The sequence below is a fragment of the Macaca nemestrina genome, chromosome 1, assembly GCF_043159975.1.
Source record: "Macaca nemestrina isolate mMacNem1 chromosome 1, mMacNem.hap1, whole genome shotgun sequence".
Lineage (NCBI taxonomy): Eukaryota > Metazoa > Chordata > Mammalia > Primates > Cercopithecidae > Macaca > Macaca nemestrina.
This window is the reverse complement of record NC_092125.1, coordinates 73,887,352-73,899,502: the sequence shown is the minus strand read 5'-3', so window position 1 is coordinate 73,899,502 and position 12,151 is coordinate 73,887,352. Positions and strand designations below refer to the sequence as shown.

The following is a 12,151-nucleotide window of genomic DNA, read 5'->3' as shown; positions in this document are numbered from 1 at the left end:
TTGGATCTAAGGAGTTTAGGTTTTTTATTCAGAGGCAATGTGAGCTGCTGAAGGTTTAGGGGGTAAATAGAGAAGCGATGTAATATAGTGGAAAGAATGTGGCATTTGTAATCAGAAAATATGACTTCCAGGGCCTGGCTCTAACACTTACTAGTTATGTGACCTTAGGCAAGTCACTGTGTTCCCTAATTTTCCATTTTTATGTGAAGAGAAGATAGTGAATATAAAAAATAATTAACCTCTTGGAATTCTGTGAGAATTAAAGGAAATAATATGTGTAAAATTACTGTTAAATGTGAAGCATAATAAAAATAGAAAGTTATCCTAGATATGTTATATAAAGCCATGCTTTAGAATGATAAATCTATCTGGCAGTTGTAGATGTACATTTAAAGTCAAGGAAAGAGGTTCATGGTTATAAAAGTAGCAGCCTGCATAACAGCATGCCTGGTAGGATTCTGTTTTCCTTTAAATATACAGTATATTTTTACATGTATATGTATATAAAAAATGTCTGGAATGTTAAACACCAAAATAGTGCTAGCAGTGCTTATCTCCAAATATTAGGCTATTGGTGATTCTTTTAAATACTTCTGCTTTTGTTCATCTGTGTTTTCTTATTAATTTTTATAATCAATATATCATATGGTCTACTAAAGACAAAATAATAAATTTTGTGAGCCCAGATGCTAATCTATCATCACTCTTCCCGATTTTCCTATTTCCTTCTTCATGTGAACATCACCATCACTTTCTGTAATAATCAAAGTCTGATCAAGAAAGAGGAACCACACTACTTACTTTAAAAGAGGGAATTTAATATAAATAATTAGTAAGAAGTTATAAATTTGTTAACTAGGTAACTAAAAGCATAAAAAGAGAACTCTAAGGTATCATGGAGGTAGCAACTACAGGAAACAGCTAGCACCTTTAGAACTGAGGGAACAAAGGGGAGTTGTTAGAATTATTAAAATGTAAATGCATAGAGGAGGGTGCCTATGAAGCTGGGACTCAGACAGTTAAGGAGGGGCACCTGCCACTGGTGCAGTTGTCTGGAGGAGGAAGCATGAAATTAAGTTGGTTTTCCAAATGGTGGAAAAATTGCATACTGCAATCACCTGCTCCCAGGGTACTTCTTTACTGCAACACAAAAACAGCCTAATACAGAAAATTGATACCAGAAGTAGGGTGTTGCTATAAACATACCTGAAAGTGTGGAAGTGACTTTGGAGCTGGGTAAAGGGCAGGGGTTGAAAGAATTGGGAGGGCTCAGAAGAAGACAGGAAGGTGAGGGAAAATTTGGAACTACTTGGAGACTGGTTAAATAGTTCTCACTAAAATGCTGATAGAAATATGGACAGTGAAGACCCGGCTAATGAGGTTTGAGATGCAAATAATTGAGAACTAGAGTAAAGGTCACCCTTGTTATGCCCTAACAAAGAACTAGGCTCCATTATATCCATGCCCCAGGGATTTGTGAAAGTGAGAACGTGAGAGTAATAACCTAGGATATTGGTGGAAGATATTTCTAAACAACAAAGCAGCATTCAAGACTTTGTCTGGCTGTTTCTAACAGCCTAAAATCAGATAGGGAGCAAAGGAATGATTCAAAGGTGGAACTTTTATGTAAAAGGGAAACAGAGAGTAAAAGTTCACAAAATTTGCAGCCTGGCCCTGTGATGGAGACCGAATCCAAGCAGACCGTGGAGTGACCACTTTCAAGAGAGACTAGCATGACTATAAGGTAGCCAAGTGTTAATATCCAAGATAATAGGGAAAAGGCCTAGAAGGCATTTCAGAGATCTTACAGGCAGCCCCTCTCAACACAGGCCCAGAGGCCTAGGAGGAAAGAATGGTTTTGAGGGCCAGGCCCAGAGCTCTGCTGCCCTATGTAGGCTTGGGAACTGTTCCCCACGTCCTGACTACTCTTGCTGCAGCTGCAGCTCAAAGGGCCTCAGATACATTGCAGGTAGGTGCTGTGTAGTGTTAAGTTAGCAGATGCACAGAATGCAGGCATGAAGGAGCCCTTGGCAACTTCCCCCTAGATTTCAGAGGATATATGAGAAAGCCTGGATGCCCAGGCAGAAGCCTGCCACAGGGGTGAAGCCTTCACAGAGAAACTCTACTAGGGCAGTGCAGAGGGCAAGTGTGGTGTTGGAGCCACCATACAGAGTCTCCATCAGGGCACTGTCTGATGGAGCTGTTGGAAGGGGGCCACTTCTCTCTAGGTCCCAGAAACCATGGACAGCTTGAATCCTGAAAAAAGCCATACGCATTCGACTCCAATGTGTGAGAGCAGCCACAGGGGCTGCATTCTGCAAAACCACAGGGGTGAAGCTACCCAAAGCCTTAGGAGCCTAGTGCTTGCAGCAGTGTGTCCTGGAGTGGGACATGGAGTTAATGGAGATTATTTTGGAGCTTTAAGGTTTAATGTCTTCCTACCAGGTCTCAGACATGTATGGGCCCTATAGCCCCTTTCTTTTAGCCAATTTCTCCCTTTTGCAATGAGAATGTTTACCCAATACCTGTGCCTACATTGTGTCTTGGAAGTAAATAACTTGTTTTGATTTTACAGGCTTATAGGTGAAAGGAGATGAGTCTCCAGATGAGATTTTGGACTTGGTACTTGAGACTTTGGACTTTTGAGTTAATGCTATAATCAGTTAAAACTTTGGGGAACTATTGGGAAGACATGATTTCATTTTGAAATGTGAGAAAGAGATGAGATTTGGGAGGCCAGTGGTGGAATAATATAGTTTGTATGTTTGTCCTCTCTAAATCTCATGCTAAAAACAGATTCCCAATGTCGCAGATGGGGCCTAGTGGGAGGTGATTTCATAATAGGGTCAGATCCCTTATGAATGGTTTAGCACCATGCCCTTGGTGATAAGTGAGTTCTTGCTCAGTTTGTTCATGGGAGATCTGGTTGTTTAAATGTCTAGGACTTCCCCTCCTCACCCACCTCTCTCTTGCTCCTGCTCTCTGCACGTGATGCACTTGCTCCTTCTTCACCTTCCATCATGATTGTAAGCTTCCCGAGTATCATCAGCAGATGCCAGCATCATGCTTTCTGTACACCCTGCAGAACTGTGAGCCAGTTAAATCCCTATTCTTTAAAAAGCAGCCTACCTCAAGTATTTTTGTAGCAATGCAAAAGTAGCTTAATACAAATTAGAAAAAAAGAGATAGCAGATAGAAGGATATGATAACTCTTATTTGAGAGAAAAGTAAGGAAAAGATTTTCTAGAAAAAGTGATATGGGGCTAGAATTTTAAAAGATGTTGTAGTTAGCTTATAGAAAAAAGGAGAGGCCAGGTGCGGTGGCTCACGCCTGTATTCCCAGAACTTTGGGAGGCCGAGGCGGGCAGATCACGAGGTCAGGAGATCGAGACCATCCTGGTTAACACAGTGAAACCCAATCTCTACTGAAAAGTACAAATATTTAGCCAGGTGTGGTGCCGGGTACCTGTAGTCCCAGCTACTCAGGAGGCTGAGACAGGCGAATGGCATGAACCCCAGTGGCAGAGCTTGCAATGAGCTAAGATTGTGCCACTGCACTCCAGCCCAGGTGACAGAGCAAGAATCTGTCTCAAAAAAATAAAAAATAAAAAAAGGAGAATAAGCTAGAGGATGGGGAGGAGTATTGCCAGAGAATTAGCAGATACCAAAGCCATGGAACCATGAAATACAATGGAATATAAGAAACTGTAGTCAAGCATTTGATGATGACTGGAATATAACATGGGACTAGAAATTTCAGAAAGATAAGTCCTTTTGAGAATCAGCAGATTAAGGATAAGCATAGGCCATTTTACATGGTAAATCTCTAAAGAATTTTTAAAAGGACTAAGTGTTAAAATTTTTGAAAGGTTTGTGATGTCTCTTGCCTCAGCAACAGAGTGTCTGCTCACACCAAAACTTGATAATTCAACATTCACAAAGCATTTTGTAAATCACCTGTGTTTCCATTTGTCCTCTCAGCAATCCAGTTCAGAGTTTGCATTTATTCTTATATAAACTGTTGCGATGACCTCCTTGTTCAATGCCAGATGCCCATCATCTCCAAGATAACTTCATTCAGATCATGCATTACATTTTACCCAATGATTTTTATGTTTTAATTTTTATAAGAATTTTCAGAGGTTTGTTGTACACTATGAGGTTGTTAACTCCACTTTGCAAAATGAAATAGAAACTAGAGGACACAGAGAGGCAAGTTCACCCAAGGTCATTGAACTAAGTGGCAGAGCCAGGACCTCCAACCTATCTCCTCTGACTACAGATGTTTCTGATTATCTATTTAAACTCAGAATATTTTTAATATTCTTCATGGAATGGGGCTGGCAGTTTCATAACCTTAAAATTGTTGTGGTGCATTGGGTTCTAGGATTTTGTTTTAATTGCTTTTGAAAATAAGCAGTGACAGGCCGAGGCGGGTGGATCACGAGGTCAGGAGATCGAGACTATCCTGGCTAACACGGTGAAACCCCGTCTCTACTAAAAATACAAAAAAATTAGCCGGGCGTGGTAGCGGGCGCCTGTAGTCCCAGCTACTTGGGAGGCTGAGTCGGGAGAATGGCGTGAACCCAGGGGGCGGAGCTTGCAGTGAGCCGAGATCGCGCCACTGCACTCCAGCCTGGGAGACACAGCTGCACTCCAGCCTGGGAGACACAGCGAGACTCCGTCTCAAAAAAAAAAAAAAAAAAAAAAAAAGAAAAGAAAATAAGCAGTGACAATTGCTGGAGGGGAGAGAAGGAATAAGGAGCTCCTAAAAACATTGTACATTGAGACCACAGAAGTGTGAATGCCTTTAAAAATATATGGTTCCTAGTTTTTATACTTATTTTTGTTTTCCTCTTAGTGTTAGGCAACATTACACTAACTCTAGTTGGAAAAATACATTCCTGAAGTATCTCCCAAATGAGCTTGAGCAAAGAATAACCATTTGGCTATTCAGAGAGAACTGAAAATGTCATTTCTCTAAACACAGGCTACTCAGGAGGAAACACTTCCAGTTAAATGAACAGGTGATGCCTAAATCTTAAATAGATTAGGAATAATTGTGGTCTACTCTACCACTTCTGCTCAAAATGTATTCAGACATAAAGAGATTCTGTTTTTTAGCAGTGCAAATGGGACATTTACCTCTCCACGATATTAATTTTTCAAGAATTCAATAGTGATAAGAAATATTTAACCAGGCTGCACCTTTAAATTTTTTTCGTGGATAAACTTGAGACCAACAAAATACTCAATCTTTTAAATAGTATATATATATATATATATATATATATATATATATATATACTTTTATATATATATATATAATCTTTTAAATAGTGTATATATATATATATATATATATATATATATATATATAAACCAAATTTTAGGCACATTTTTTAAGAATGTCAGCTTTACAGAAACCATGACTACATCTCAATTTGGGAATTCATGAGAGTTTAATAAAAATTAATTGAATTGTCATGGAAAGGCTGAAGCTAGACAAAATAGAAAATGTTACTTCCCCATAGACCATCACAGGTTTGTTTGCTGTATTGTGATCCTAGCAAACACCTTTTTAAAAATCACTGAAAGGAGTCCTTGGCTATGAGCCCTGCAGCTCTCATTAGAATGGATCTCCCCCAATGACACACCTGGTACCTGATATCTGCAGCAAGTACAAAGGCCAAACCCTGCAAACCTTCACTGAGTGCAGAATCTGGTCCACGCATGGTAGCGAGCAATAATGAGGTGGGCTGCCGAACCATAATTGCAGGTCACTGAGAGGTGTCTGTGAAGCCTCTATAGCTTCCAGCAGGACACTTGTCATTGCTCATACTTAGATCATCATGATTCATCAACTTGAGGATCATCAGATTCCCAAAGCCAAAGATTTTACATATTCTGAGTTTTTGTGAGAGGTACTGTCATTTACTTTGTCTTAATAACCCTTTACATTTTGATGGAGCTGGTTAATCTGATATGGCAGCATGTGAATTTTTCAGCTTCTGAAGAGTGTGTTAATTAAATACTCTTAACAGCCTGGAAAATATTGATGTATTCATCACTCTCTTCTCAACTAGAGAGAGAGCTGAAAGAGGAGGGTCAATGTCTTGATTACATTCTCCCCCAACCTAGAATACTGCCTTGATAGGAAATAAGAGCTGATGGAAAAGAGGCAAAGATGCAGAGAAGTCATGGGATTACATAACTGTTAGCCTTTCACTTGAAAAAAAGTATTGAACACTTACTGGGCTCAAATGTTGGGAACACAGAGACCACAATTCCTCCAGAACTTCGCTTTCTATCAAACCTGCATCATGATTTTACATCTGGATGAGGAAATAACTGTTCCAAATGAAGTATCAGATATATAGGACCGTCTCAACAACTGACTATTCCATTTCTCTTACTTCTATATTTAATGCTATATATATCTAGTACCAAAAGAGTATGCATGTGGCCCTAGTTTTGTATCAACAAAATCTAAAGATGAGCCTAAACAATCCCATTCTCAGCAGTTGAAAGAATTTTGGGGTCATACTCTGCATTTTACCAGGTTTTAGGGGAGACATTTAAAAGGAATTTGACATTTGTCCTCTAAAGATCTCTAAAGCAGGCCAGACATGGTGGCTCATGCCTGTAATCCCAGCACTTTGGAAGGCCAATGTCAGAGGCTTGCTTGAGGAAGACCAGCCTGGGCAACATGGCAAGACCTCATCTCTACAAAAAAATTTCAAAAGTTAGCCAGGCCTAGTAGCGCACATCTATAGTCCTGGCTACTCAGGAGACTGAGGCAGGAGGATCTCTTGAGCCCAGGAGTTTGAGGCTGCAGTTAGCCATGTCTACATCAGTGCACTCCAGCCTGAGTGACAGAGTGAGACCCAGTCTCAAAATAAATAAATAAATACATAAAATAAATAAATAAATAAAACAACTCTAAAACCAATTCCTATTATATTACTTATCATGTTGTTTTCATTAATTTGCACATAGCTCCAGCTCCTCTACTCAGCTACCTATTCCTTTAGGTAAGGGGTGTGTTCATGTTTTTGTCCTTGTTTCTAATACAATGACGGGCATATAAAAGTGCTTAATAAAGTTGTTGATGTATAACAACAATAAATGTAGAAAAACAGTGGTCTTGATGTATAAGAAACGATTGTTCATACTTTGAGAGGTTATGGTTTAAATTATAGAAGAGAAAATTCAAATGAAGAGAAAGTAAATGGCATCAAAGAAGTGAATTTAAAATACTTTTTACACATCCTGGGAACAAATGCAAAAGAGCACTGTGCTGCATGAGAGAAAATAGGAACTCTGGGCTTCCCTTCGTAGTTCTTCATCTTCCACTATGCAAGCCTGGGCTTTTTCACACAGTAATTTTATGGTCCTAAGAGTCGCAAAACGATCATCCTCAATGTGCAAACACTTTTGAGGTCTCTGCAACCATCATATTTGCTACTGTCCCATTAGCCAAAAAAGTCTTACAGCCAAGCCCAGAGTGAGTTTAGGAGCATACTCGCTAAAGGCATGGATACAGGGAAACAAACACATTGGGACCCCAGCTGCAATCCATTTACCACAGAAGGGTAAGGATTCCCAATAATATCAGCCTCTGCTAATTCCATATCCTGTGGTTCCAGGTGTGCAAAAAATAAAACCTCGATATAACTGCATGCATACATGCACACACACACACACACACACACACACACACACACACAGATCTAGAAAATACACAAAAATGCATTAATAATGCTTAATATATGCTTCTGTATTTTAAAAAACATTTAAATGTTTTCTTGTATTGCATATGTATTTTGTTATTCAGCAAAAGCATCTGGAAAGTAATAAAATGTGATTATGGATGAGGTTTCACCTTTTGTGCTTTTTATATTTCTTCTGTATTTTCCTTGTTTTCTATAAAGCATATGCACCCTTTTATAATCAGTCAAGTGTGTGTGTGTGTGTGTGTGTGTGTGTGTGTGTGTGTGAACTACACTTTAAAAATCATAGGAGCTAGGCCACTGGAGTACTTCTCCACCTAGTTTTTCTTTATTATGACACCAGGAAGAAACAGCTGAAAAGTTGAGTTGATATCAAATTCTAAACAAAATTTTTTTACTCCAGCTACAAACTTTGTTTTGAAGTGTACAGCTGTCACTGGTTGCCTGCTTGGTTTCCTTTCAGACGCCCTGCTGGTATTGAAGAGGAGTCGCTTTTATTTATCTGGTCAGAAGGAGCCCTTGAATTTACGGATGAAGGAGACACCCTGAAACCTTTCACGCTCTATGAATATCGGGTCAGAGCCTGTAACTCCAAGGGTTCTGTGGAGAGTTTGTGGTCATTAACACGAACTCTGGAAGCCCCACCTCAAGATTTTCCAGCTCCTTGGGCTCAAGTCACCAGTGCTCATTCAGTTCTGTTGAATTGGACAAAGCCAGAATCTCCCAATGGCATTATCTCCCATTACTGTGTGGTCTACCAGGAGAAACCCAACGATCCAACATTTAACAGCCCTACCGTGCATGCTTTCACAGTGATGGTAAGACCCTTGAAAAAATAACAGATATGTGGATTATCTGGTTAATATGTTGAAATTAATTTTCTCATCTAACTTCTCATTTTTCTTCACTTAGGGCTTAAATATATGAACATCTTTTACATGTGAAAAGTTGCAATGTAGTCATGGGGATAAGATACTGAACTGAGTATGAGGAGTTTGGGGGACCAGTTTGTAGACCACAACTAATTTTGATTACCTTAAAACCAATAAATACATTTTATTTATTCATAAAATTACCTGATTTCCATTTTCTATATTTACTAAATGGGAATAATTTTGTTTTGAGACAGGCTTTCATTCTGCCACCCAGACTGGAGTGCAGTGGCGTGGTCTCAGCTCACCGCAGCCTCTGCCTCCTGGGTTCAAGCAATTCTCCTGCCTCAGCCTGCTGAGTAGCTGGGATTACAGGTGCCCACCACTGCCCAACTAATTTTTGTATTTTTAGTAGTGAGGGGGTTTCGCCATGTTGGCCAGGCTAGTCTTGAACTCCTGACCTCAAGTGATCTGCCTGCCTCAGCCTCCCAAAGTTCCGGGATTACAGGGCATGAGCCACCACACCTGGCCTAAATGGGAATAATTTAGTTTCTTGATTTCCATTTTTCATATATACTAACTGGGAATAATGTAATGCTTTCCTCCATACCTCATAGAGATCAGGTTCAGATGAAATTACATAGAATATTTAATTTTCTACTTCCCCAACAAGCTAGTAATATATATAGCTATATATATACACATATATGTAGTATGTGTATATATGTATGTGTATGTATGTGTGTATGTATATATGTACGTGTGTATATACATATATATATTTAAACATACACACACACACACACACACATAAAAATTGCATGCACTAGAGCTTACTGATGATTTTTTTCAGGGATGGCCTCCTCTGGCCCATAAAACAACTTAACTCAGTTCAGCTGATCAGCTAGTAGCTCCTGAGTGCTTTCTTTATGTACAGCATAGCCTCATGGTCTATGGGAGATACAGAAACAGGATGGTCCTTGTCGCAGGGAGTGTTCTGTGTTATATTGCAGAGATTTAATTGCATGTAAGGGGAAAAGAAGAAGAAGTGGTTGAGTACAGCCTATAATGTCCACTACACTGGGACTTAGATCCCAAACTCCACTATCTACTAGCTTTAAACCACAGCACAAGAGAGAGTAACATCATATACCAAGTGTCAGGCAAGAAGTGCTCTGGGAGATGAGCTCTCAAACTGAAGATGCTTCATGGATAAGATTAAATTTTGTGGTCTTGGGAGTTAAATACAAATATGTGCCGAGACCTTATTAAATATGGAAAACCCTCAATAAGAACAAATAAGCAGACAAACTAAAGCATTCTTTTAAAAAAAAAACAACAAAACTATGCTTCTATGCTTTAAATCCGGGAAGGCCAATTTATATGAAGGTCATCTTATGGAGTATAACATTTATCAAAATATTTAAATTACAGTGAGCAAATATATTTTCAGAAAACTCCAGAAGAGCCTTTTTGAATTAATAGTTTAAAGTACAATGTTTTCCCACTGTCCTCATGTTTAATTTTCTCATATGACTAAAAAATAAGCAATATGTAAATGAAAAGATAATTGTTTTCATTTTTACCTGTTTCAGAATTAGTACTATATTTTTATTAGATAGTAAATTATATACTAGAGTCTTTTATATTACATCTTCTAGTTCCTATATGATAAGCACTAGAAGCAGTGTTCTTAAAGTGTAAAAGGTATTTTTTAGTGGATATGTGATCCAGGAGGAAGTTGGTTACTTCCCACCATATCCTTCAAACTCATGTTCTAAACTTTCACCCTTAAAGTAAAATGTTTATGAATATACTGAAACACCCTTGTTCATAGCTTTCTGAATGAGGCACCTTAATTTAAATATGCTTTTATTGAATGCACCGGGATTACAGTGATTAAACCTCTGATCTTTTAAAATACAACTTTCAGGGGTATGAGTCTAATAATCATTTAGTCTCCTGAAACACTTCTGTTGGAATTCCCTTGTGGAATATCTTGTAAGTCATCCCTTCATAACCAGCTTCATTTTAAAACACAAGATTTAAAGTATGTGATGAATCCATGAACTCTGTCCTTTATTTAATCTTCTAGGCTGTATTTTTATCACACTAAAAAGCTTCTGAAAAAGAGGCAAGCCTGTGACCCCAAGCTTTAAGTGGCACAGGGCTCTTTGCACATGGGCCCTCCCTGACGTGGCTTTCATTTTGACAGTCCAGTACTGGTGCAGTCTTCTGTTTTTCCAAAGATTTTTTTTTCTTGCAATGTCGAATAGAATAGCCAGAATAATTTTAAAAACAATACTTCTGTGTCCTATTTTTGAATGTGTATGTGTATATTCAAAGTGGTCTCCCAAAATCAAAATCTTTGGCTCTCAGAATTCCAAGAGTAGGCTTCAGTAGATTCACTAAGAAAAGTCCCACCTGATCTTTTCAAGCAAACAAGGACATCTTCCACAAAGCAGTCTGGGCACGTGTTCAGACCTTCTGGCCACTGGACCACATTTTCAGGGCATCAGGGCCACTATGATTCTTTATGATATGACACCTTTGAAAGAAGTCATCCGGAAAATGAACTAGTGTTTTTGTATTTCACTTATTCCCACAGTCCCTGTGTAGGAGATTGTGTTCAATATGTTTGTTTAAAAGATATCTAGGCCGGGCACAGTGGCTCATGCCTGTGACCCCAGCACTTTGGGAGACTGAGGCGGGCAGATCACAAGGTCAAGAGTTCGAGATCAGCCTGGCCAACATGGTGAAATATTGTCTGTATTAAAAACACTATTTTTAGTATTTTTACTATTTGGGAGGCTGAGGCAGGAGAATTGCTTGAACCCAGGAGGGCAAGGTTGCAGTGAGCCAAGATCCTGCCACTGCACTCCAGCCTGGGAAACAGAGCAAGACTGCATTTCAAAAAACTGTAAAGGAAGTTCTATTACTTATCCAATGTTCTATACTCCTCACCATCACAGAAGAATGTTTCTTTTATCTCAGACAAATCCTTCCTCCTATAATTTAAGTCTACCTCCCTTTGTTCAGAGCAGCATGACTTCTCCATAGTAGCACAATGGGCCTTCAGGGTCCAACAAATTATTGACAATTCCATCTGATTTGGCAAATAGTCATTGAGTACTATATTCAATATGTCAATATTTAATACCAAACTTAACTATGTTGTTGAAGTCTACTATGAGACTTGGCCCTTGAGCAGAGCAGAGACTGTGAGGAAAAATGAGTGATTAGTTCTGAGGCACAGGCTGTTACTGTTGGGCATTCTGGGTTTTTAAGCTTCTTGCAGATGCGTTTCTGCTGCCCATGTTTAGAAGACCCCATTTCATTTTCATTTTTGTATAAACTTAATGGGTCCAAGTGAAGTTTTTCTACCTGGATATATTGTATAGTGGTGAAATCTGGGCTTTTAGTGTAACCATTGCACAAATAATATACATCATACCCATCAGGTCATTTATCATCCCTCACCCCGCTCCCTCCCTCCCTCCCACCCATCCAAGCCTCCAGTGTCTATTATTCCACACCCTATGTCCA

At 39.1% G+C, this 12,151-nt stretch overlaps 1 protein-coding gene across 1 annotated transcript in view; it reads left to right on the top strand.

Moving 5' to 3' along the window:
• LOC105493520 (usherin) overlaps positions 1-12,151 on the top strand; it is a 789,359-nt gene that overhangs the window by 679,819 nt on the left and 97,389 nt on the right. Inside the window, exon 60 of the mRNA XM_024796490.2 lies at positions 8,197-8,551. Within this exon, the coding sequence (XP_024652258.2) occupies positions 8,197-8,551 (355 nt within the window). The remainder of the gene's footprint in view (positions 1-8,196; positions 8,552-12,151) is intronic.